The sequence below is a fragment of the Diplotaxodon limnothrissa genome, linkage group LG22, assembly GCF_057381915.1.
Source record: "Diplotaxodon limnothrissa isolate DT_005_m linkage group LG22, D_limnothrissa_male_GT1.1, whole genome shotgun sequence".
In the NCBI taxonomy this organism is placed as follows: Eukaryota; Metazoa; Chordata; class Actinopteri; order Cichliformes; family Cichlidae; genus Diplotaxodon; species Diplotaxodon limnothrissa.
The window spans coordinates 24,146,053-24,173,852 of NC_140616.1; the positions used below are offsets into that span (position 1 = coordinate 24,146,053).

Below are 27,800 nucleotides of genomic sequence, written 5' to 3' on the forward strand. Positions count from 1 at the left end.
TTGATTCATTTTACTGAATCTGTACCACCTCAAGACACACGTGCCGTAGACATATTTCAAAAGAAGGAGACAACTCCAATAACCACCACTGTGCTGACAACAACCTCGGGCGACGTGCAACCTAATACATGTTACATTTTAGAATAACTCCACTTTTGCTGTGTTCACCTTCCTGTCCCCACTATTCAAGCAATTTAATGTGTCGACCGTGTAAAAACACTACAGACTACATTAGCATTTAAGTCTGGATAGGAACAAAGTGAGACTTGAACGATGATTCAGGCACTCATGTTCACTTTCTCATGGGGTCTTATCAGTAATTGCTTATGCGTGCCTTACTAGTCAGATCCTGTGACCCTTTTCCGCAAGACAACAAGACTGCCTAGACCACCGGCAGTTAATTGAAAGCCATGGTTGACATTTTTTGTCAGTGCAAACAGCTGTTGCATTGCTAAATTCTTCAGTTTGTCACTCTTCTGGTGACTACATGCACAGGAGATAAGGCGAGCAATATGTTGAGCATTACGCGACGCACTTTGTTTTCAGTATGGACAAAAATTGCTTCTGAAAAGCATCCAGATGAGCGTGCACATATTCTTAGGCTCATCAAAGGGTTACAGATAATCAAAGGCATAAGACAAGGCAAATTAAGAATGCTTGCTTTACTAAGGTGTCCTAGTTGGATACATTATACTTTTAGCTGACAGTAGGACCTAACAGAAATCAACAAATCTCATTTAAGCATGAAAAGGAGGATAAAATAAGATGCTTGGTAAAAATAAACGTACTGGCGACTCTCTCACTATGAAAACACACAATTGAACAGTTGTACGTTAGAAAAGCATGCGATCACATTTACAGCGTCAACTTCAACGGCAAAAGCAAGCCGGCTGCATTGTTTCAACATGACTGTAATATTTTGTTAAGCGTTAACTAAATAACCCATTTTTTCATAGTATTATGCAGCCAAAATGACATTTGGGCCAGGAAGCTCTCTGTCATTCAGCTCTGTGATGTTTATCTGCACACTGCAGCTTTTTGTCCATTCTATTGTCTCATCAATAATACAACAGTGGGTATTATCTGCATGGTCAGCTCTCTTCCCTCTTCTCCTCACCCTCTAATTCTCTCACTTTGTGTTTGTCTTTCATGGCGTTAATTAGCTAATAATCCCTCCTATTGTTTCAAAATCCACAGCCTCTGCAAGGCAAACTGTAAGGATAATCTGACAATTTATTATGCAGCCCTCCCTGTACTCGTCCCTGCGAGCAGTGTTTGATTCATGCACGTGTGCGCAAGGTGTACGTCGAATCGGAGGGGAGTCGTCCAGTAACTTACAAACGCAGCTGGGTTTCTTAGCTGACCACTGGTTGTTCTTCTGACAGGTGATGTTCTTCTTCCCCACCAGCTCGAAGGCAGGCAGACACTCGAAGTACAGTCTGTCCCCGTGACGGAAACCTGTCCCCTCCCGCTTGCCGTAAGCTGGAATTCCAGGATCTCCACAACTGCCTTGCTCAATCTCTGCGCAGGTGGACGTAAATACATAAGACAGAACAATTCAGCAAGCAACAGACTTATGCAAATTTCTGTGTCATGCAGAGAAAGATGAATTTGTGGTTTACACAGTACAACTACAGAGAGAGAGGGAGAAAAAGCCTGCTCTGAGATGGTTTTGCGTTTCTGTTCTGTTCCCTCCTGTTGGGGTTTGTAATGTTTGATAGTTTTACTATTGATCCTTGCGAGTTTTCTGCCACATCTGTTCACCTAATCATTATCCTCAGTATATATGGCCCTGTTTCTGTCGGTCACCTGTCACATTGTACTCTTAAAAAGTAAAGGTCTGACTATTCATTTAAGTTTTTATTAATGTAGTTAGTAGACCCTAGCTTGTTCTTCCTGGGTATGGACTTGAAGTCTGCTAATGTACTTGTCTGCATAGTTTGCGTTTGCTGACTGAGCTCTGTGTATGACAACTACTCGGATGAAAGATTTGGATTTTACTTTGTCGCCCTCTGGAATCTGAATCTGGATCCTCTTCCTCATGAAACTACAACAGATATGATTATAGCTCCCATTGGTTTGTTCCATCCATCAATTTTCTTCCGTTTATCCAATTCTGGATAAACGGGGGGGCTTAAGTCTATCCTCATCTCCCACAGTGTTGGGGAGTAACGGAATACATGTACCGCCGTTACGTATTTAAAATACAAAATATGAGTAACTGTATTCCGTTACAGTTACCGTTTAAAAAGGTGGTATTCAGAATACAGTTACTTTGTTGAAATAAATGGATTACACGGCGGTACTTCCCTGTTTCATTTTGTCGCGGGTCAGGACTGTTTGGGTTTTGTTTGACAGCTACGTTCTGTTGTTCCAGGCGGCAGCGTTATGGTTGCCATGGTTACAGGGCGACGCTCTCTCTCTCTCTCTGCGACTGCGTGTTTCCTGGGTGAGAGAGCGCCTTTTCGTTGTTGTTGTTGTTGTGCTAAGCTAACAGGCAGAACGCTACAAGCATAGCTCTAAAGAATGTAGCATCATGGGCAGTGTAGTCCGTGCTGCAGGGAGAATGGACTGCCATACACGTAATGGGTCTGTGAGCGCGAGGAGGGAGAAAAAGGGGAGTGGAAAGGTACGAGTTGTCATCGAGGAAAAACGGGAGCTGGAAGCATGTAAATATAATAATAACCACTGCAGCCAAGAAGAGAGCCTGATGAGCCCAGTTGTAAGTAAGCTATTAAGACTCGACTGTACACCGTGTTCGTGTTTTCCTCCGAAAACAATAAGTTCCGTTGGAGCAGCCTTTCAACGCCTCTCTCTGTCTCTCGCAAGAAAAGTTGACCCACACAACAAAGTAAAGCTATTTTTCGGCTACCAGCCGACAGGGACCCCGCCGTATTAGTCAGAGGTCCCTTTACTACAGTTCGGAGTCGCGGACTTTCAGTAATAGTAATAAATCACACAGCAATAGTACATTCACGTTGTTGTAAAAAGCATGATAATATATTAAGTAATCCAAAGTATTCAGAATACGTTACTGTCATTGAGTAACGTAACGGAATACGTTACAGAATACATTTTGGGGCATGTATTCTGTATTCTGTAATGGAATACATTTTAAAAGTAACCTTCCCAACACTGATCTCCCATAGGGCGAGAGTTGGGGTACACCATGGACAGGCCGCCAAGGCTGTCACAGGGCTGACACAGAGAAACAGACATACATTCACACACATTCACACCTAAGACTATTTTAGAATCACTAATCAATAATTTAGAATCAATCATCTCTTTTGCTGAAAGAGGAAGTTTGTAAAAATGGTGATTTGGAGTCAAAATAATGGAAAATACAATGAAATACAATACAATGCTGCTTAAGCACCAACTCTCTGATGGACCATTGCAACAGCACATTCCCTGCCCCCTTTTCCTTGCAGCGGAGTAGCAAAATACATTTTTAACTCACGGGAAACACTGAAGGGCACATCGCATGGAGAATAAGAGCTGCTCCACATTATCTGCATCAAGCATTTATGCAAAAGTGTCATTATGGGAAATGCACTTGTTTACCACCCACAAGATCAATATGGATTTAATCTCTGCAAATTCAGAATGCTGATAAGTCCGGGCTTTGTTTCAGATAACGCAGTTTGTGCATAAACCTTCACTGACTTTGACGTTTACCTTTGTTGACGCCAACATGAATGAACTCCCTGTCTCTTTATACACTGTTTTCCACTTTGGTCTCTTTACTGTGTCTTTATTTTCCTAAACTATTACCTTCTAATCGTGCAAATCTCCCAAGTGCTTCTCCCTCCCCCCACTGAAAATGTACTCCTCGACTTACTGTGTGACAAACTACCTCGTTCGTGTTGGGAGCTGATGTGAGTACTTCACGACTCGTGCGCAAAACACACCCGCACCTCTGCGACCACTCTTCTTCCTTAAAACCAAACACGCCAATTTCATTATTGCAAGATTTATGCGGCCGCCTTCATTCACTAACTCTTTTTTTTCTACTTTTCTCAGGTCTTAGATTGCAGATGGGAATGCTGAGGCATCCTATTGAGGCATCTGGATGGGGGAACACAGAGAGCGAATAAGCTCATCCATCCAGGAAATGATGGCAGGGCCTAATACGATTTTAAATCGCACCGGGGGTGATGCCGGGTATAAATCCATACTCAGCCCTAACGATGATCATCATTTAGAACACATATTTAGAGCTCACTGCTGTTTGGATGTATGGCTGTCCTGAGGCAGCCTCATTCACAAGACAACTCATTGATCTTACGTGGAAGTCACCTTTAAAAGGGGTGGTGGGGGGGATGCTGAAAGCAAGTTTTGAGGTGAATCCGAGAGAGAATGAGAGAGAATGGAGGATAAAATGAACCGAGGGAATGACAGAAACCAGATCTGAAAGAGCAATCCAGCTGTTACGCAAACACAAGAATATCTACATATTAATGCACATGCGTGCAAACACAAACAAGATCATGCAATCACTTGTTCGTCCCTACACCCGTAGGCCTCTCTGCCTCATGGGTCCCTCTAATTACAACTTTAGGAAAAATTGTCTTAATATATAAGAATCCTTTGAAGTGTGTGTGAGAGCGTGTGTGTGTGTGTGTGTGTGTGTGTGTGTGTGTGTGACTGTCTCTCTTGTTTAAAACATATTTATAAAAGTGTGTGTTGCACATATGAAAGCATCTTGTACACAACATACACAGGGTGGTAAGTGAACGAAACAGCTGCTGATTCTCATGAATAAGGGAAGAGATGTAAGGGCGTATTTGTCGTCCTTCCCTGACATTCCAGAATAATCCGGGCACGTTAATGGGACTCAGACTCAAATTACTGTCAACAGCTACACTGCAATCTCCTAAGGCCTGGGATGACAAAAGGACTTTATTAGTCAAGTTTATTGGTATAACCCAGTACTGCACACAATGTCTCAGTGGGCTCTAAAGGCTCTCAGTTCCACTACTGAATCAACAGTATTTAAAGTATTTACAAAATTGCAGTCGCATTTAAAAGTGCATGAAGATAATGGTAACCTTGCAATGAGGCGAAAATTCAAAATTCTGTCAACAGATGCTTTCTCAACTGCTGCTTTGCTAACAGATGATTATATCCGATGTTTAATCATAAACTGTTAGTGCCCTGCACAATGAATGGGCTGGAGTACTCAAAATACAAATGACATGATGCTTTGCCCTCAGTGTTAGCCCATTGGTGCGTTCGTTTGCATCTGGATAACAAGAAGTTCAAGTGTTTCATATCACATACCCTCAGTTGTCAGTATAAAGCACGACAGTGGTTGGGTTTTAGGCTCATTTGCATTAATACTGATTTTCTTTGCAAGCGCTGCATTTTCAGAACAGACAGAGCCCACTGCAGAGTGTGAGCAACCCACAACGTATGGGTAAGGTGGGAGTGTGGGTTCTGGTATGACTGTGTTTGCAATTACACTTGATGATCAGGCTTAAAATACAAGTAATTGAGAATGCAAATTAGATTTTGGGTGCTCCAATCTGGGAGGTGAAGTGGTTCAAAGCGTTTCTTCCCCTTCATTAAGTAGAACTCATTGTTTTAATTACACTTTGGTTCAGCATGCTGCTCCACTTTTGCTGTTATTTTTACTGATGAAAAATAAGCATCTGTGGGCAAGGGAGAAGACTTGCTGTGCTTCTGAGAGGCAAACAGCGCACTTATCTAGAAGAAAAACCTTGGCAAACACCCAGTACTCACATGCTTTCACACTGGAAAACAGAACGCACACATACTCATTCACAAACCCACACTTGTATCTGATCTTCAAACACGCGTGCAAAAACACACATTGATCTATTGTTAAAGCTCACACATACAGACACATAATTACACAGAGATAGACGCACTGGTATTAGACAGTAGGATGAATGTAGCTAGATGACCCACTGACTGTTTATGACCAGTTTAGTGAACGCAAATATGAGGTCTTGAAACAGGGTTGTTTTTTGTATTGCAACATGAAGTACACAGAGATCAGAGGGTCTAAAATTTCATACCTTGTTATGATTTGAATACATTTTATTCTAAAAAATAATATATTATATAACTATATCAAAGTGGCTCCATTTTAATAGCATTCTTCTAGTAGCATTATCGTTATCTCTCCTATGCTCCACTATGTGCGACACGGAGCTGAAGGGAAGCAGACGTGACATGTAGCTGGGGAAATAGAGAGCAAAGGAGAGAAGCAAAACAGCAGTAAAGACTCAAACTGAATTAAATTGAAAAGAGGACACAAACATCACCCATAAACTACTCAAATACTTGTTTGCTTATGTGTGGTTAATGTTTCTTTTTAATTCTTTGTTTAGTTGTGTTGCTGCCTGAGAGCTCCAGACTCTACTGCCAAGAGCCAAGAACAGAGGCACTGAGATCGCACACAAAAAGGGAGACTTAATTTTCTCCTATAGTTCCAATTACTCTTCTTTTCCTTTTTTTGTTTGTTTGTTTGGGTTTCTTTTGCTAGATATCATCCATATATTAGTTGTGTTCGTGATATGACAGTATTGTGGTTGGCACCATCGCCTCACAGCAAAGAAAGTCCTGTGGTTGAATCCACGGCAGGCTGGGGCCTTTCTATGTGGAGCTTGTATGGTCTGTCTGCAAACTCTGGCGTCCTCCCACAGTCCAAGGACATGCATGTTGGGTTAATTGGTGATTCTAAATTGGCCGTATGTGTGAATGTGAGTGTAAATGGTTGTCTGTCTCTCTGTGTCAGATTGGCGACCTGCCCAGGGTGTACGCAACCTCTCGCCCTATGACAGCTGGGACAGTCTCCAGCCCAACTGCAACGCTGAATTGGACAAGTGGAAGAAAATGGATGAAATCGCTGTCATATTACTGTTTAAAGTCTCATATGAGACAGATACATAAACTCCAATGATTATGTCTTTGAAGCTAAACTTGGGATGACACATACTGGGAAGACCAGCAGCCAACTGAAGAAAAATGTGTTATGTTTGGACATATGATAGTTAGACTTGAGCGGTGAGTCACAACGCACAAGCGTAACTGATCAAAAAAGAAATCCACTCCTATTTCAAACTGTAAAAGGAGAAAGTCGAGATTTAAAGTCTAACTATAAAGACTGCTTTTGCTTTTTAACATCAGTGTACCACCGCACCATGATGACTCACTGCAAAACCACAAAAAAATACTTTACCATTAACATGACTCCCCTTTGATGCTACTCTTAAGATGATTTAACCTCCTAGGACCTGGCGTCCACATATGTGGACATCACATTTTTCGATGACTAGACCGAAATACTTCATTTTTCCCTACAAGGGCCTGATATCCACTTACGAGGACATTATACTGCCACTGTTCTATCGAAATTTAAAACAAATGTCCTCATATGTAGATCTCATTTTTGTCAGAAACAAAAATCAAGTAAAAAAAATAAAATCGGGTAATTCTTTGTTTTTACATTTATCGGGTCCCAATCAACACAAATAGCAAAGAAAAATTTAAATGCATGCCATGAAAGAGTTCGGATCTTAGTAGGTTAAAGTTAAACAATCCGTTTTAAAATGCAGTTAATGAGCCAGAACCAAAATATATACAGCAACCTTACCTTCATAGGACACCTTGAAGCCCAACGAGCCACTGGTATCATCTGTTTTGAAGTTGAGCCACATCTGATGACTGGTGCTCACGACAAGGTCTGGAGTAGTCGAACCAGACAGACTATAAAACAAGAAAAGCCAACATACACCTTATAAAAAGACATTTCTTTCTGTTGAATATTCTATATCTTTGTGCAATTTTTTAATCAGCAGTAGAAGTGCTTTAGCTGTGGACTTGTCATCACCTAGAAAATACAGAGAGACCTTGTTTTTGCTAAATCATTACACAAATTAAGAACTTTACAAATTTTGTAAGGAATTTTAAGCTAAGAAATGTTTTTATCCTATCCCAACACTTACATTCAAAATAGCAGGAGACAACAAAGTGCAAAATGAATGCAAGATCAGTCAATGCCACAGAAGTAATTTAATCTCATTTGAATAGTAATTCCACCCAACTCTAATTAGGAAGAGTATAGCTGCAGAGTAAGTGATTAAGGGTTCTAATTTTAGATAGATTTTTGTTCTCTTTTACAGCCTTTTGGTAATGCGCTGAATGTCTGTGAACTCCTAAGCACTTGTGAGAGAAAGTATAAAATGCTGCGTGTCTAATGTAGCATTAAAAAGCTTGTCAAAAATAATAGACAAGGCTATTATATAATTTCCACCCAGACAAGTTATATCAGTATGCTAATAATTTCCCTGTAAGCTAATCACTGTCTAGAATACTGTCCTTGTTGATGACCTACTTTATGTTTTTGTGTGTTTTTTGTTATCGTCACCACCCTTTTAATTGTTACTGTTAGATCCAAAACAAGGACATTATTTCCCTTATGGGAAAAACTCTTGTCGCATATTCACTGCAATAGTTTCTTTCCATTCTAAACTGTCAGAGCACAGTGTCTTGAAATGAAAAGAGTGGATTTGATTGGTTGTGACTAACTGCCTATAAAGCACATTTATGACTGTGCTGCACTAAGGTTACATGCCTCTGACCATAAAGTTACAAAAAAATATTAAATAATTCCCTACACCCTGCACGCGCTCGGCTGCACCACTGATTCTCAAAAAATATAGTCCTGAGTTTAACAGTGCTGATAGCTGCAGTATATTCTCCAGTACTAAATTGTTCTAGTTTGTTTGTGTGCAGGAGCGCAAAGACTCAATTACTCTCTCTACTTTTAAAGCATAAAGAAGTCCATAAAGGGGGAGGAGAGGGAGGAAAATCTTTAATTGAAGAGATTAAGCCATATTCAGTGTTTGTCCTGTGTGTGTTGTTGGTGTTTGAGCAAGTAGACAAAAAAATATGAATGTGAGGATGATCTCACATCAGTAACCCCTTCCTTTGCATACTTCTCCCTCATTTATCTCCAACCTCCCCCTCCCGGTTTCCACCCCAGCTCGGCAGCCTTGCATAAAAATTGATCTATAAAAACTTTATTAAGGTGGTAAATTTCGGCACAATTAATAACAACATCCTGTGAATTGTTATGGAGCATCTGCTAGCGCAAACTCCATTAGGGGGCATCAATATGCAGTTTTGCAATGCTGCGCCACATGGCTGTGATCTTGTTTTTAACAGTGAAAAGAGAGATGATTGACAATGTGGTGCGACATCTATTTTTCATGCCCTGCTGCATCAGGTGGTGATGAAATAAAAGAGAAACCGTAGGAAAAAAAAGGGCTGGAGGGGAACAGGAAGACAGACGGGTGCTGTCGGGCGCGGGGGGAGGAAGAAAAGGCGAGTGTCCCGCAATGGTGAGGAGGAAAGAGAGCGCGAAGGCAGAATATGATTACCGGGAACATGACTTGCAAAAGTGAAACTGACGGGTAGCTAAAAGAAGTTAGGGAACAGAGGGTAGATTAAAGGCAGGAGAAAACGAGGTCAAATGAGTCACTCACACGTGGAAGATGGTCTTCTGGTCTCCCACTACCTCGCCGTCTCCAACCGTCAGCGTGTCGTAGCCTCGCTCCAGGTCAAAATCTTCAAATGTCAGCTTGATCACCTAGACAACGGAGGGGACATCAACGAGACAAATGAGGGAAGCAGATGCTTAAATACTCCCTGAACCAAATGCAGAGGAGAGATCTCTTCCCATCTGTGACTCCCTTTTCCTCTGTTCATCAATCCATCATACATCAGTTTTTTTTTTTTATATCTGTCCATCAAACTTCCAGCTGTATACACTGTAGTAGTTTTTTTATTTTATTTTTTTGTTATTAGAATTGTTTTCTCCTTTAAATCTCATACTGTGTGACCTAACAGCTCGGTATTGGTATTTTGCTTCTGTAAGTGTTTACTGCGTCTGCTGATTATGAACTGTTTCTCACTAATCAAATATCTGATTGCCTGCCAGATGGTCTGCACGACCTTCACTCTTGCCGATCATGATAGCAGCTTTCAGATGCCTTCGTGGGCTATTACACGTGCCTCTCTTTGCATACATATATATATGGATATATGTAATCCAATAGGATCCATTAAGGCAACAAAAAGACTTTGTTGCAATCTAGTGTATAAATCTTTTCTATAAAACATAAATCATGATTTCTTTGAGTGCAATTTTAGGTCTGCGCTGCAGCTGAAGGATAAATCAAGATAAAAACAAGGAAACAATAATTGCGTCCTAGCCGAGGCAAGCGAAAGGGGTCAGCTCTAAACATACAAACAAAAACGGTTTAATTATAAACGTGCAGAATATTAATAACAAGGGCAAAAAATAGAGTGACAGAGGAGGCTAAATAAAAATAAAAAAGCCAAACAAGGAAAAGTCTTTGCCTCCTAGTTTAAATTGGCTGCCACTGATTTCCGCCAAATTCTTAATGTTTTCAGAGGGCTGAGAGAGAGCAGGGCCTAATGAAAAAGCTTATATAAATGCAAATTGCATTCTGTCCTATGTTAAACCTAGTTCTTAATGAAAATTGCCAAGGTGGAGAGGAAAGATTGATGGTGTGTAGGCAAAATAGGTCAGATCGCTCGATAAATAGAGTTTCATACCACAAACTCATCTCCCATCTGCCAGCCAACAGGTGAGGTACAGAGGGGGTGAAGATAAAAAAGAGGGAGAGAGAGAGAGCACAGCAGCCATATTGTGAAAGAGTTGTAAAAAAAAAGAAAACTCATCCATAGTGAACAGCTGAAGCAACTTCAGCAACGTAAAACCATGTCTCCAAAACTGTGTAAAATGTAAATATTAAATGAAATAAACACTCCTACAACTTCAAAAGTAGTTGGGAAAAGACAACAAAATGGAAAAAATATTCAATCAGTTCCATGACAGCCTATAGAAAATGGCTGGATTTACCACTAAGAAGAGTTTCTGATGCAATTGTTTTGAGGATTTTATCATTTGCACTACTTCATATCATGCGAAGATTTGGAGAATTCAGAGAAATCTCTATACGCTTGAAAGAAAGCTAAAAAACCAATATTGTATTGCCGTGATCTTCAGGCCCCGCAGGCAGCACTGCTCTGAAAGGAGGCGCGACTCTTTGAAAATCACTGCATGGGCTCAGATACACTTCTGAACACCATTGTCAGTGAACACAGTTTGTTTCTGCATCCATGAAAGCAAAGTAAAACTCCAGCAGGCAAAGATAAAACATTTAGAAAATCATGACCGTTGTGTCCTCTATACGGGGGGATGGGATGGGGGAGGTGTCTGGCTCATCCTACACAGCGCCAGGATTTGTGATGCGAGGGTATGCGGGGTGCATTACTGCACACGGCATACCCTCACATAATTTAAACATCTGTTCATATACCATTTATTCTGAATGATATATACACGATTTGGCGCAACATATGCTGCCCACAGATGATCTCTTGCAATGAAAGCCTTGCTTGTTTCATCAAGACAATGCCAAACTGCATTCTTCAAAGCAACAGCATGGCTCTGCAGTAAAAGAGTCCCGGTTCTAAACTAGCCTGCCATTTTGTGCCAAATGTTCCAATAAAAACATTTAGTTAAAAAAATCCTATCATAAATGAAATCCTATTGTAAGCAAGACTGGGGACAACATTTAGTTTTCTGTTCTGCAGCTGCTGGTCTAGAATATTTAACAGTATTACATAACATATTAGCTATTGTAAATACTTGAATAATCCGTAGGCACATATACCTGCCACTGTATCCAACAAGGTTGAACTAAGCATTATATATAGAGGGCACAGTTAGTTCATCTGTGGACTGGAAGAAAACCTTGCAGCAGCTCCGTTGCCTGTATTTCTGCTTCTGTCAAGTCAGCTGTAAATCCCTTGTAAGTCTGCTGCTGTGACTTAAGTAAAGAAACCCCAGCTCTGGATGTCTGCCCGGACACTGATTATTTATTAAACTATTACATACACCCTGCTCCTGGTAAATACTGCAGCATCCTTGCGGGTCATTTTTCCACCGCAAACCAGACACACACAGTTACATGCATAGGATTTAGGCAGTAATGACAACATGAGAGTGCTTTTAAAAATAATATATATTTAAACGAGTTCATTACCATTATAAGTAGCATATTAATAAGAGAAAAATCTAATTTCTGTGGAGATCATTTGCTTTAAAAGAAAAAAAAACATGACCTGTATTCAGTCGATTTTTCAAAGCACATTGATTTGTTTTACGTTGTCTCAGAGCTTTGTCGGGTCCAGATGATAGCTCTGTGTAACTTGGTGTAAGTCTGGGAAGTTGGGGCCACTTTTTGGCTTTTTCTGGCATAAATGGATAAACACATGAAGACTGCCAGCTTCAAACAGCTGCATTTAGTATCTTTGGGAAACTATGAAGCAGCACCACTTGACAAAAACCCAAATTACTTATCATGTCATGAGGCTGGTAGGTCTAGCAGAGCTTTGTCACGGCTCGCCCACCCCCCTTCAGACTGAGGCTGTTCTGCCTCAGTCTGCTGGCTGACCTAACATTTCTGGCTGGGCAGGAATAGAAGCCCATTATGTCTCTAAACAGAAAGAGCAGTCTCTCTCCATCTTCATCTGAACCAGTCACAGAGCAAGAGGCAGCCTAAAGTACTGGTGTCTGTTCCAGCAGGCTGCCTCCTGGGTATACCCAAGGGTGTCAATGTTTGTTTGTGTTTGTATACATGCAAGCAAAGGGTGGACTTTTGTGGGGGCATATTAGATCTGACTCCCCGTCCTCCCTTGCCTCTCACCTTACATAGCCTCTCTTCTATCCCGCGCAGTGGAATAAGAGAACGGATTTGTAAAACCATTTTGTTTGAGTTCAGAGAAGGATATTTGGCAGGATAGCAGCTGGTTGGCCTTGAACACTACTCCAAAGTCAATGGTCTGAACAGAATGGCTGTGACACTTTCATGATATCCTCCAAGCATGCTCTCAAAACCTCTCCATTACTCTCCTGTCCATTTTACTCACTCCTTCTCTCCCTCACCACAGGTGTTTCTAACAACTCGCTTTGTCTTTTGCTGGCTCGCTTCCAGTGCTCTTTCCCCACCTTTCATTTTCCTTATCGCTCACATTTTTCAATAAGAAAGCTGCTGTCACATGGTGTGTTGAACAGCCCCTAAAGTGTCCTGTAGCAATTATCAAAAGCATAAAATGAGTCATCTGTGTCAGAGAAGCGCTTCCTCTGGAGCTCCTCCCTAAAAAGGTGCAAACTCATCAGGCAGCTGGCAGCTAAAGATACCACTTACGGCACCGCTGGAAATCTGTGCTTACAGCGGCAAAGCAAAATTAACACCCTGCATTGTTGCTTCAGTTCCGTGTTTAATGACATTTACCTTAGATGTGTCTGTCGCCGTGATGACCCAAGTGCAGTTGGCGTTGTTGTCATACTGAACTGGGTAGTTCGGAGATGTGATGACACCACTGGGTCCTCTCAACTGGCCTCCGCACATTGGTGCTAAAAATCAAGACAGAGAGGGACACATGTTCAATGACAGTTTAAATACGTACTTTCTGTTCATAAATCAGAGAAGATAAACTGAATGTTGTTTGCCTTTTGTTCCATTCTTCCATTCATATGCTTGCCAAATGATGACTGTAATATTACCAAACACCACTGGCTAAAATAAAGCCCCCAATTTTCAGTCAAGTTCTTGTGTAATTTGGCAGACCTTCACCTTTTTCTCAAGTGTCTTCTTGACAGCCACCCTCCCACTGAGATCATCTCTGATGAGACTTCACCAAACAGCTGATGGGTGAAGTGAAGGGCCAGATGTATCTCTCAGTTCTTGTCAGGTCTTTGCTCAATTCCCCCCCTTTCATAAGGACATGACTTTCAGATACTTTTTTATCTGTCTGACTTGTCTTTTGTGCACTACTTTTCTTGTTTTTAGTTGTATTTTAGATTTATTTGAACTAAAAAACGAGAACAGATTCAGTCTTTTTGCTACAGAGGCTAAATATACAATTTAAGATTGGTTCATTTACAGTTACATATAGACAAAAATGAAATAAAACTTTCATTTTGCATTGTGTGTATTTAATAGTTAACTGTTTTTTTAAAAAATGTTGTACAAATAAGGTGTTTGAGCCCCATTTTTCTATTCTCCTACAGACATTCTCCTTTTTAATTCAGTCCAGCTGCTGCTAACAGCTGTGGTTGTGATTGTATAGGACAAGTGCATTTGTACAGCTCGAGCATATTTCCTTCCATTTTACATGCATAACTATACTGGATGGATGTTAGGCTTAGAGCACCGCTAAAATACAGGTGACCTACTTTGGATATTGCGCCTCAACACATCCTGTGTAGTCACAGATGAAGCACTATTGACGCTGTTGCTCCTCCGCCAAAGTGCTGCATGCTCTGCCTCTTGCACGAGCACAGGAGGCGAGCAGCACTTTGAAAAGATGAAGATGTTTGGCAAGTGATTGGTAACGATAACGTGATAAAAAAATTAACATGAAATTAAAAACCACCGTTGCGACAAACTCCAGGGCTCCCTCTGAATACTCGACTTGATTTAGTGTGGCAGTATGAAAAAAGCAGACTAATGAAAGACTCAATAAAACACGTTAATCAGAGTTTTACCAAAGGTCTAAAGATATACTGGAGTAAGACTCTTTTTATAAATACTGTCATCTTCTGTAAATAACACATTAAGGAAAACAAACTTGATGATTTCATACTTAAATAAAATAACGAAATGCGACGAGTGCTGCATATCTACAGGGAACACTGTCAAATAAATGCAAACAACTAATTATGAATCAAATAGCACAATTAGATATTCTGACTGAAAAGAGTAGATGAGCAGTTAGCATACCAAGCATCAGAGTACAAGGTGACTTTCCTTATCAATACCCGAGGGTGACTGCTTAACACAACTATTAAACACCCTTCAAACTGAAGTACTTTAAGAAAACAGTGTGTACGTGTGTACATATGTGAAGGGGAACCTGAAAGTACTTGAAAGAGCTTTAGCCAACTACCCAGATTTTAATGAATTGTGTCTAAGCGAGGTCCTTTGGGTGCTCAAGCCCCACTCCGTGGCTCCATGCTCCACCCCTCTCACCAAATCACCCCTATTAAAATTTTAAAAGAACTTTGGCGAAGTTAAGGGGTGAGTAGAGTAATTAATATGAGTTGTGCTGACAGTGAGGGTGACCTTAACGAAAATAATACAGCAGGAAGTCTACTGAAGCCATCACATTCTCTCCAATTTCTTTTTTTTTTAATCACGGGGATCATTATGTCTGATACATCCTACTCTGTGTACTTTGCGAGAGACATGAAAGTGCAGTGGGCTAAGCGGCAATCAAATCTGCAACGGAAAAAGAACCGCAGCTTGGTGTGCGCAGGAAAGGAGGTACGAATGAAAAGGGAACCATGAATTTTTTATAAAGTGAATGAATCTGCACCCAGAGATGAAGTTTTTTCCTGTGCTAATGATAGTGCTGTTCAATTTAATGATGACTAATGCTAATTTAGGATACAGATCTTCAATTATTCCTAGATGATGTTTAATCTTTATTTAAACATGGGGAGCCAGAACAATGGCACGGTCCCGAAGGTTAAATGAGGACGATCGAAAGGGCAGTTACACTGACTGACTGTCGATGTAACGTCAATGTCTCTTTACACACACACACACGCAGATAAAGAAAGCCAATTTTTCTTCTGACTGATGAGAAAGAAATATATACCCACTTTTAATACAACTTTTTAATTTAATGTTTTTGAAGCAACTATGAAATGACATGCAGCTTTCCCATTTAGACGCCACGTCTTAGGTTGTTTCGAGAATCCTTAGACTTTGTGGCGTAAAAGGTCTAGTGACAAATTAAAGGAAAAACTTTGGTAGCTCTGTTGTGCTGTGTGAGGCATTTTGCTGGCATTGTTCTGTTCAGCCACTGCAAATCAATATTCTCTATCTTATGATGAAACATTTTTATCTTATTTTCTGGGAATGAAGACGCACTGAATGTTCATGAAAAAGATGTGAATCATCTCCTATGCCTTTCACAGCCACCGGATCATCACTCAATTGACCACGTGAGAGAGATTTTGTACGCTTTAGATGCACAGCTATCATTAAAACATAAAATGCGGAAATATCTGTGAAAGAATGGTACAGTTCAATATTGATTCAAAAACAGTTCTGACCCTGTCTGTGTATTGCCCGTAAGATACTTTCCATACCAGCATAAACCTACTCAAAGTCAGGGGCGTAATTTCCAGGCGGGTTAGGGGAGTTATGACCCCCCCCCCCCCCCCCAATAATCAGACCCAACCAATATAACCTCCCAATAAAAATAAGAATTATCTTCCATAAATAGGCTGTTTTTTCTTTACTCATTTCAGGTATTACTAGCAAAATAGTTGCATGTTTATTCATATGGGTATTTACCCCCCCCAATGTTCAGCACAAAGTTACGCCAAAGCAAAGCTGAGATTTTTATCGTAGATTATAATTTATAAGATTATAATTTATCTTAGAATAAAAACAAACTCAAAGCAACTAAAGGCTGGAGACACCTTGAATTAATGAAATATTCCCAATTTCACAGTTTGCTTTTATATTTACAGGAACAGTAACAGATTTAAATATATATATATATATATATATATATATATATATATATATATATGATGGTAGATTCAAGTTACATAAACAATGTTTCAATAAACGTATACCCATCATTGATTGCCAAATTAATTCTCATCAAGTCATCTTATTGAGTGCTGCATGTGAGATGAAAAATGAGGGTAACACAAGCAGGAAATATATATATATATATATAAAAAGATCTCTGATCCCTTCCCCGGCCTGTCACAAAATGGCCACAGGTTAGGAAAACATGATTGATGGACAGCACTTTGCCAGCATGGCTAAACAACAGGAAGCGAGAGAACGCCGGCCAAAGGTTAAAGTCAGGCCAGTCACAACATAATAGTGAATACTGAATCATGATACGGAGAGACCGAGCACCTATACAAAATGACAGCAGACTTGCCCACAAAAGCGACTTGAGCACTTGAGTATGAAATATAAATAGAGGTCACACTGAGTCTACCTCCATTACACAGGTGAAAAGATGAACAAGACACGTCAATCCTTACCTCTGCAGATGGGCCGATCGTCACTCCAGCCTACGTAGCTGTCTGTCACTCTGAGACAAGTGATGCTCTTCGAGCCCTGCAGTTCATAACCCTCGTCACAGGAGAAATGCACTGTGGCTCCTCGCCTGCAGTTAGGTTGCACACAGAAAAAAAACACACAAAAAAGCACGTCAGCACCACAAACCCTCCTGGTGCAATTCACCATTCAGCAGTGGATTTGCAGATGAGGTATAAATATAAAGAAGAAAAGTTTAGTGGGAAAAAATACACATTTGTTTTGCCTTTCCGCCTGTGATTTCCCATAGCGAGAGATGGATGTTACCCATTTGTCTGTGTTATCGCTGACCACTGATAGGGAAAATGGCTCAGACAGGAACAAAACTCCATGATCCCACTGGTAACATTTGTTTCTCTGTGCACATTTCTCTATTTGGTTTGGTTTCTGGGGCTGTCTATGGTGTGGCATCAGGTAATATGGTGGGTGCATGCTGGAGAACAATAGATGATTTGGTTTAGATGATTTAAATTCAATTCAATAAACTTCGTGAAGCTAAAACATTAATAAAGATCTAGGAGACTGAAATAAGGATAAGTCTGAATTTTGAAAAAGGCATGATTAGCACTGCAGTCCTAATATTGCAACGTTCTCTGACTAATGTAGATTGTTTCATTATTAAAACAGTAAATTTTACTGACAAACTAAATTGAGAGAAAAGAGGAAAAAACTCATAATTTAAAGAACCACTGAAATCAGAGAACTGGATTACATTTTTTGTACAAGCCATATACATTTCTAGTGTAGGGAATAAAGACAGAGATAAAGCCTATTAGGGTCAACTCATGACTTTAAGGACAGTAAATAACAGAGATGAGAGTCTTTGCTAACCAAAACCTATTTTCTATGATGGCATTGTCTCAGTCAGACAGCTCTTCTTCAGGAAATGTTAACCTATTCATCTGCAGATAAAGTTATATTTTCTCTGAATATACTGATGTACCTGCTGGTTTCTGTTTTTTACCTGAAGTCAGAACCTTTTCTTTTTCCTCGATCTGGAATCCCAGGATCCGGACACATGTTGTGGCCCTGTGCTACACCCATCTGAGACACTGACAGGCAAAGACAGAGATAAAACATTAAAAAGATTCTGACAAAATCACAGGAATGTACAAAAATGTAGCAAGTGTCAGTGAAATTAGTTACTCAGCAACAAATATGCTTATCATTTGAAAATAAATGTTATCCTTGTCCACGGTTCTTAAATTGTCTCAATGGGTGCAAAACTGGAAAGTGAAGTGTAACAAGGGGTCAAGTAAACATAGTGAGCTGGGAGAACCCTGACTGAGCAGGATGGGTCAAAGTTCTGCTGGGTCCACTGAGCGTGACACCTGCTCATTGGCCAGACTCCAGGTCTGTGGCAACGCGGGACAGAATTTCCAACAAAGGTGAAAAAGGCTATGTTAATAGATTATTGTTAATCTTAAGTGATAACTGTTTAATAAACAGGAGGACAACAATGTTAAAAAGTCAGGGAAATTAAGCCTGTATGTAAATATGTGCTTAAATGTCAGGCTTATGCACATTGCACATAATGCTTTTAATCTTATCCAATTAAAAATAAATCATTAAACAAATACGCTATAAACTATAAAGAGTCAATGCAAAATCTGAGCAGTAAGCCAGAAAAAATCAAAGATTAAAGAATAAATAAGTAACACTTGAAATTTAAATGAAAAATCTAAAAGAGGTTGAAGCTATGTTAAAGTATAACAAATACCAAGAATGCTGCAGTTATTTATGTTACAGTTCTGTGAGAAAAAAATGAAATATTTTGAACTTTATTTACCATAATGCTTGTTTTTTAAATACATACTCCCAGCAGTCAAAAAATGTAGAAATGCAAAGTGAAGTACAGTAAGGTAAATTAATACAAATTGAAACATAAGGGTTAAAAGCAGTGTGGGAGAAAGAAGTGGCTAAAACAACAGTAAATGGCCTTGAGGCAGTATTGAAATTACCACCTCAAGGCTCCTCTTTTGTTCAACAGGTTGTTATTAGATCCTTAAACATCCATCTCTGTGTCACTCTACACAGGTGACTCATAGCTGTCACGTTGCTAACGTTACAGATATTTGAAGAAAGCGAAATCGGTTGTCGCATAGTGAAATCCAACACACGATGAGAGGAAGAAATGGCAAAGAAAACACGGCCAATGCAGTTACTGCTCTCCATTTGCAATGCGAAGTACATCTCTAGCACAGACTGTGTGTCTTTTTTGGCTATGGCACTTTTGACAGTCAGCAGTCACTCTTGTTTTTCTGGCCAAAGTGTAGTGCAAGAGAGAAACCTTAAAATGACTTTGATGATGTGAGACAGGCGTCTTCTCAAAAGCCTGACAGATTAGCTGATGAAACAATAAAGTAGGTTTGCCACTGATGGAATTCAAGCAGCATATTCCGAGTGTCTATATGCTTTCTGGTATTACACCTTGAGTCACTTGTGTTAGCTTGTAGCTGAGCTGATGGACACTTGTCAAGAAATTCCTACATGTTATTATATTAAAAGTAGTGCTGTCAGCGTTAAACTTGTTAAAATGACTTTACTGCCATAACCGCATCAATGTTGCAAATCTCCGTTAGCAAGTTAACGCGGATCGCCCCGTGTGTGGGGCAGCACGGCGCTAACATGTTAATGAGCTAACCGCGCTAATCTGCTTAGATGTGCAAAGGTTTCAGCTGAAGGCACTATATGCATCGCCTTGCTGGTGCAAAAATATAATTTAATACCTGACAAAATCGGGTTATCTTTGGCATATTTCAGCTTATCGTGATTCAACTTTGATCGTCTGTAGACAACGGTGCTTGATCCCATGAGTTAGGTGCTTGAACGATTCATAGGCCAATGTGAGATGACTTCATAAAGATAACACAGAAAATGAGTTAAAAAGCAGCCAATGTTCAAAGAAAAAACTTAAAAGAGCTTCAGAAAGCCTGGAAAGTTTTTTTTTTTTTCAAGACCACTTTAAAATTACAAGTCTGGATCCTTGGAAGCAAAATATGGAATTGAACTATTAGGGTGGCTCGTGACTTTCTCATCCTTACAAATTTCTTTGGTAACACCTAACAGTTTATACAAGTAAGTAATTATGAACAGCAATAACTTACTTACTAAACTAATACGTAGTACTAGCCCGTTAGTGAATGATAAAAAATACTCGAGAGAATTTCATCTAAAGGTTACAAATGGGCGTAAGGCGTTTGAACATAGTGGACTGCACAGCTGTGTCAGCATATCCACAGCATATCCATTCATCTTCTGGGAGGAATGTTTAGCGGATATTTACATTAATTCAAAAGACATTTAGCATATAGGCCTAAGAAAAGAGGCGGCGAGGCAGAACCTGAAAACTTAACAAACAAATTCCAACTTGAACAAAACATCTTAGTGCAGAAGAGAGAAGAGAGTGTGGCTAGCCCAATTTGGAGATGATAAAATGTTGCTCTGTACTCTTCTTTCCTGGACAGATGGAGTCCAGTAACTCCTGAGGACACTTTTGCAGCAACAACTGGTCATACATATAACTTGTCAGCTTTCACAGCAGGCAGCCAATAGATTTCTCTTTCCACAAACAGCGTTAATATATAACAGCCTTCCGAGCCTTTTATCTCGAACATGACGTAAAATGAATGACAATCCTATTTTTGTGTTTGTAAGAGAATTTACTATGAACAAACGATTACACATTTAAACACCAGTTAGCATACCTACTTTTTCCATCTGGTTTTGGTTACAGTGCATGTGTCATTCTTTAACTGTGGCCTGAGCTGACATCAATAAAAAGCTCTACAATGTACCCCTGAATTTGCAAACATCAAACCCCAAATAGTCTCCTTTAGTGCATCATTCGATTTTCTTTACGGTTTTCGGTTTCAGAATTATATGACGGAGTAACTTATTCAACCCCGTCTTCATCTCCGCTACAACTAAAAAGATGAACAGCACAGCTCTCTATAGCACTCCAGGCCAAAAACAGTCGGATATAAAATCGCGCTTTATGGACAAGACCTCGAGCAGTATTAGGTGACATTTTTAATAAGTTTCAGGTCAAACTCTGACACGGAGGGGGCAGTAAAAACTTACATCTATTCCACTTTTTCTGTAACATTTAATTACAGTTTTAAAAAATGTTTGATGAGTGGAACCTTGGGTAGTAATGAAGTTGAAGGCAGTTAGGTATCCATTGATGCCTGTATTCAAAGCACAGGCTTGCAAGGCTGTGCTTTGTTCCTAATTTTAATGACTGGGCGTAGGCACAAAACTCCCTAAGCATTTCAATCAGGGAATATGTGCTAAAAGATTGCAGGCCTATATTTTTACCTTTGTACTGGGAAAAACAAAAGACTAATGTTGACTAATTGTTTTATTGTTATATTTATCAAGTATTCCCTGTGTCAGATAGCCAAGTACAACAAACAGCCTGGTAGTTGTTGACTACTGTAGACTACCTTTTGCATAAACTAACAGGGAAACTTTTTTTCTGTGTGCTGTGTCAGCCTTTAGTTAAGCTGTCAGTTACTGTTAATGCCTACCTGATCATCAATAACAATGCAGGTTATGTTCAGCATGCCCATGTGCGTGTGAATGTTTTCATAATGTCGTAATAATGCAGTGATGTGAGAAAACAGTGGTGCTGGTGGCGAGGGAGCACTGCCAGCCCTGACTTTACAATCATAAAGACTTTGAAATATTGCTATAAGCTCACCCTTCTTCATCTTAATCTTTCCGATGCCAAATTATAGATGTCCTTTATGATAGATATACCTAATTCCACACTTGCATATACTGAATACTTGTCCGGGGGACTTAACACAGTGACCAAATATGCAAAAAAATATCTTATGGTTGTAGAAAAAAGGGAAAATTAAGGGCTGTAACTTACACACTGATATCTTGTGGTGGTTGTCTTTGCTGGGCAACATCTTCACACCCCGGGACTTAAGTTCAGTCATCTTCTTCACTGTAGAGAAAACATAGAAGAGAGATTGGAGGGACATGGCAGAAAGTGATGCCCACGTAGTTCAAAAAAGGCACTGCAATTATGTTCAAATCAACATTTGCAAATCAATTGTGAAACTAATGAAACACTGTAATGTTAGAGAAAGAAGGTTCTGGTTTTAAGGCTCCTGGTTGTCTTTTCCCTTTGGAGTTTCATGTTCTCCCCGTGCCCATGTGAGCTTCTCCAGCTGCTCCGCCGTTCTCCCGCACCCCTAAGACATGCTTGTTAGGTTGATCGGTGAGTCTAAATTGGACTTGGTGGGAAATGGTGTGGAAGTGGATGTGAGAGAGCGTGTTTGGTTGTCTCGCTGTGTCAGCCCTGTGATAGACTGGCAGCCTGTTCAAGGTACACCACATTTTGCACTGTGTCAGCTGAGAAACGTTAAAGCTCCCACAGCACAAGATGATAATCAGAAAAAATGGATGGATGGATGATAAACTTTTAAATCTAAAAATGACAATAAAACTGAAAAGACCTAGAACACAGATTTATGTTCATTTATAAGAGTCACACCTCTTACAGTGGTTTATATTCAGGAAGCGATTTTGACAATCACCATATTTTTGATTGTGGAAAAAAGGGCTCTTAGCATAACATCACTGTTTCGTTAACAGGATGCAAGGGCATCCGAAAACACTCTTTTCTATACAATAAAAAGATGAAGTTTAAATGGTTTGAGTTTGGTTATAATTGCAACGGAGATTAAAAAAAGGTAATCAGAAACAGGAGACTTGTTTAAATGCATATTTATTCGCCAATTTTCAAAAACACTATCAGTATTATCTGAGCTCCCCTTCACAGTCGTCCTGTTTAATTAGTTTGACCGTCCCTGACAATGGAACTTCACTTGTTTTCCAAATGTGTTTTCATCCCTTCCTCTGATTCAGCTGCAGTTTACTTCAAAGCTTATCTGAGTCATGTGTTAAAAACTCTGTTTATTATGTGTCTAGAAGGGGAAAAAAGTCGGATAAAAAAACTCTTTTATTTGATTTGTTAAACTGATTAAAGAGGAAGAAAGAAAAAGGTATAAGCATATTTCAAGTAAGAAGACTAAGCTATTAGATGCTGGGTTTGATGTGGTGTGGCTGATTATTTTCCTACATATAAATAAAGGACACAGAAAAATAAATAAGGTAAAAAGGAGGCAATTAAGATATTCAGTGACTTTATCACTCCAACAAGCCACTGCTGTGCAATCATGGGAGTTGTCGTGATGAGAATAATGCATTGAGGGATGGGAACAGTGGCGTGAGTGTTTAATCTAATTAAAGTATTAGTTTAACGCTTCATTCCGATCTTCGAAACATATTTACCTACCACTGAACCTGTAATCCCACTGGCTCCCTTTTCCAAATTCTTCCCTCATTTGTCTCTTCTTCTATCTTATTTTCCTCCATCGCTGATATTTCCAGCAGATGGCTGGAGGTGAGACCCTTAGAGATCACCTCTTTTGGTGGACGAGCTAATCCTTTTCCCCTGCTCATCCCTTCTCAAAGGTGATCCCTGAACCTCTAAGAGTAATGGAACAGGAAATGGATGCCTGGTACAAAAAGGATTTTGTGTTTGTGTGTGTGTGCGCGTGTCCACATGTATGCTTCTGTGCAATTATGTGGCACTCATAATAATGCTCCTGTAATCATCTTTTTTTTCCTTTTTCCTGAAAGCATTCACAACTATTCTGTGGCAAATGGGCTCCAAGAATAGAATAAAATAAGAAAGAAGCTCATGAAGTGTCCAAAATGGCAGAAGTTCACAACTATATTCTGATTATGGCACTAACCAGTCATTTTTCTGGGTCTCCAAAAATATAAAGGATTCTTTGTTGGGATGACCAAGGAAGTATATTAAAATATTAAAATCAAATATCACAGACATGTAGCTACTGACAAAAGGCCTTTTTAGCAAACCTGAACTGAAGACAAAAAGTGGTCTATAATTTATTCAGTAAAATCTCTAATGAGCCTCCCTCTTTAAAATATCAACCGTTCTCATGGTCTTACCTTGGTATTGGGCACTGAAACCTCTTAACTTATGGTTGCCATCTGAAGTAAAGTGCAGTCGAAGCCAGTTCTTGCTGCTAATGATGGGCGAAGGAAGGTTCGGGCCAGTAAACCTGTAGGTAGAGACGGAGAGCTATAGACTTTTGGAGTATTACCACAGTGATTTAACATGCAAATGCAAATGTAGCAGATTGGAAACAGAGGTGATGCATTGCATATCCCAACACTCCTGCACACTGAATTTATTCTAGGTTAAAGGCAAGGTATGAACCAGTAACTCCAGCACCTGCATCGCCACTGATATACTTCTTCAGCATACAAATTCAACTAATGAATCTCTTCTCAACTTCAGATATTTTAAGCTTCTTCTATTTATTTTGTCATATAAATCCCTGCCAACCAAGCGCACATACATACAAACTAAATCCAGTTATATCTGCCAGTGCAAGAAAGTGTCTCTGCCTACAGTGTGCTTCTGTTTTGTGGCATAACGCAATTATGTAATCCATCATGTTACCAATAAAGTCAAGCTCAATGGCAGACAATATATCGCAGAGGCTGGCAGAACCTGTCAGTCTTCCCGGTGATTGTCTTGTTTGTTTATGGTAATTATAGCAATGTTTCAAAATTAATTTGGCCATGACTTGCAGATGTTAAAATGTTACACCTTTAAGATCTATCAAAGGGAGGGTCTGGTACTTAAGGGGAGCTGTAATGTTAACAACTCTTAACAAAACTGTAGCCTGGTAAGAAAAAAATGGGACCGGGAAAGACCAGCACTGACATTAGTGGAGAAAATGCACTCCCTTTATTGCTTTGGAACAGCAATAGTGAATTACACTTCACAAACACTTATAGTGCCTCCTGATCTGTATGCTAATGAGGGCTGTTGCTTACCAAGCACTTCTTCGGTTGTTAAAGCCAAAGCCTTTTGGGGGCACATCATGTTTTATCTTGAGACACACTAACATAAGCATTCACGAGCGCTCCTACACACATACAGTATGAGCACCGACACAGTGAGGGATACATTTGAACAAGGGTTTGCATAATTTCCAATTTCCCTACTGTAAACTGTATATTTTTCCCAGTGATGTCCAGCTCATCTGATCAACCTAGATAAGTGTTTAGAGTAGATACATTCTAAGGTGCACCTCCAACTATCTCTCCCATTAATAGAACTGGATACAACACTTAAGAAAGTAAAAGAAAATTACATCTAAATTTAAACTGAGCAATTAAACTAGATACCATGGGTGGGAATCACTAAAACACCGCTACACAATATTATCACAATACTTCACTCATGATTTTTTTTTAAATATTTTATGATATGATGAGCATTGCAATACAATATGTTGTGATTTATTACCTTTTTCAACTGCCAGTTATGTCCTCAAAGTTAAACTTTGTCAGTCTTCATTTTTTCCAGTAAGATTAATTTTTCTCACGTCAAGCACATTAAAACTGCCACAAAAAAATGACATAAATGCTGTCATAAACCACAGTCAGTCTGCTGTTAATATCTTTGCAATAGAATGGAGTCAAGTTGGCAATTGCATGCAATGTGTTTCTGAACATACAGCAAATTAACTGCAATAAATCATCGGAAATCACACATCTGTTGCTGTCGACATAGATAGGAATTCACATTTAACTACTACATCTGCACTTATCAACGTTTCTGTTCTATAAGACTATAACCAGAATACAATCAGCATTAGACCAGCTGAGTAAAGTCTTTTTGAACGGGCTCATCGACAAAGACTCATTTAGAAAGACATTGTTGGCAGTCTGTTTGCATTTATAAATCTGTTATTTGCAGACCTTCCACAGTCTCTCTGACAGTGACTGTAGTCAGTATCCAAGTTAGACTGCAACTGTTTTCAGAAAGGTTGCGTCCAATCAATTGTCTTGTGGTTGTGAGCGTGCAACACGTATTTTAGATTTGTCAAGCTAAGCATGTCCAGTGTTGGATGTTTTTTTGGCAGAGTCGATTAAATGTAACTTTGCTTGGCTAACATTATCTTAGGATGATGGCGCATGACATGACCGCTCTAGTATTTTATTCTAATTAATAAAATATCAACATTTGGTGTCCTTGTATTGACACAATACTGCCACAGAAAATATTGTGATCCTATGCTGTATTATATGTTTTGCTCCCACCACTACTAGATACCATACTGCAATGGGATCAGCTATTGGATGATCTCATACAGCTTCTTGAAACATGGCATTCAGTTCAATATCAACTACTTAAATACAAAAGGTTTTTGAAAGCATCACTTATGACTGCAACTCAGTTGTGTTGGCAATACCACTTCTTAGAACAGCAATGCATTCCACCTGTGTTGCAAAACTAAATAAAACGCTCATTTTGAGTACCACCAACATTCCAGTAAAGACTCACACAACTAGCTGAAAGAAACGGAGCGCACATAGGGCAAAAACCTGAGCCTGAATATGTTAACAAGTAGCTCAAGTGTTTTGCTTATGCTACAAAATGTTTCCAAGTTCTAGCTCTGACAGGTTTGCCACACCATGCAAGTTGATAGGATTGATTTGTTAGGCTTATTATGTATGGAAACACTAGCTGCCAGAATGCATTGTTCTTCCTACATTGCAGTTTCAGAAATATTCATAATACTCATAATGTGTATTTTAGCTTATAAAAGACACCATATTAACACGTTAATAAGAAAAAAAAAATTATATCAGAGGGGGTCATATTTAATGCCTAAACAAAGTTAAATCCATGGATATGCCACAAAGCAATTCAATCACATGCCCCGTCCAGTATTATACACCCTGGGATTATCTCAGTGGGTTATTCCTTTTCCCTCCTTACACTGTGGTCTAAAGTCTGCATAGAGCAATCAAAATGAGCCTCAACCCTAAAGCTGTGTTTTTTGAGTCTGGCCATAATTTACAACAACAAGTGGGACACCGATAGTGTGTCTGCATGCCTTTGGGGAGGCTTGAAGAGAAGAGGACGGATAACGAATTGAGGGGCCTTATGTTGTGTCTGTCACATGTGCGTTTAAAGCTACACCACTAAGAAGAACACAGAAGATCCAAATCACCACCAGCTCTTAGCACCAGGCTGGGCACTGAAACATTGTGAGTACTAAATTTCATATCAGTGAATTACAGGAAATGAACACCCAACTCACATTTATGCCCAAAGGCCTTCAAATGCCAGATTTAATGTAAATCCTCTATTGTGTTGGAGGTCACTGCACTTATCCAAAACTCCCTTTAGATTTAAATGCAATCAGGTTTAGTTTCATTAGAATGCAACACTAAACCTTAGACTAAAGTAAAAAAAAAAGAAGCTCTAGCAGAGGATAGCTGGATAGACTGAGAGATTAAGAAATCGATAAATACAGAATGAGGCGTTGACCATAAAAATCATTTCAACCCAAAGTCACACCTGCCTTTCACTGCATGCCCTTTGCTTTGTTCAAAAACTTAATGTTTTAAGTTGAAAGTAGAAGGCAACGCAAAAAGTCCTCATGGAGGTCTCCTCAAGGGTAATGTGGCTACTTCTATAGCTCCTTTTCCCTTCAACCTCTTGCTCTCTGTCCGGCC

General features: G+C 39.6%; 1 protein-coding gene across 1 annotated transcript in view; it reads right to left on the bottom strand.

Annotated features, from left to right (window-relative positions):
- The window catches only part of csmd2 (CUB and Sushi multiple domains 2), a 284,791-nt gene that overhangs the window by 122,589 nt on the left and 134,402 nt on the right, over positions 1-27,800 (bottom strand). The window contains exons 6-13 of the mRNA XM_085346642.1: positions 24,207-24,319; positions 22,090-22,167; positions 18,172-18,259; positions 17,153-17,277; positions 13,365-13,486; positions 9,522-9,625; positions 7,628-7,740; positions 1,339-1,521 (exon numbers count right to left, since the gene is read on the bottom strand). Of these exons, the coding sequence (XP_085202768.1) occupies positions 1,339-1,521; positions 7,628-7,740; positions 9,522-9,625; positions 13,365-13,486; positions 17,153-17,277; positions 18,172-18,259; positions 22,090-22,167; positions 24,207-24,319 (926 nt within the window). The remainder of the gene's footprint in view (positions 1-1,338; positions 1,522-7,627; positions 7,741-9,521; positions 9,626-13,364; positions 13,487-17,152; positions 17,278-18,171; positions 18,260-22,089; positions 22,168-24,206; positions 24,320-27,800) is intronic.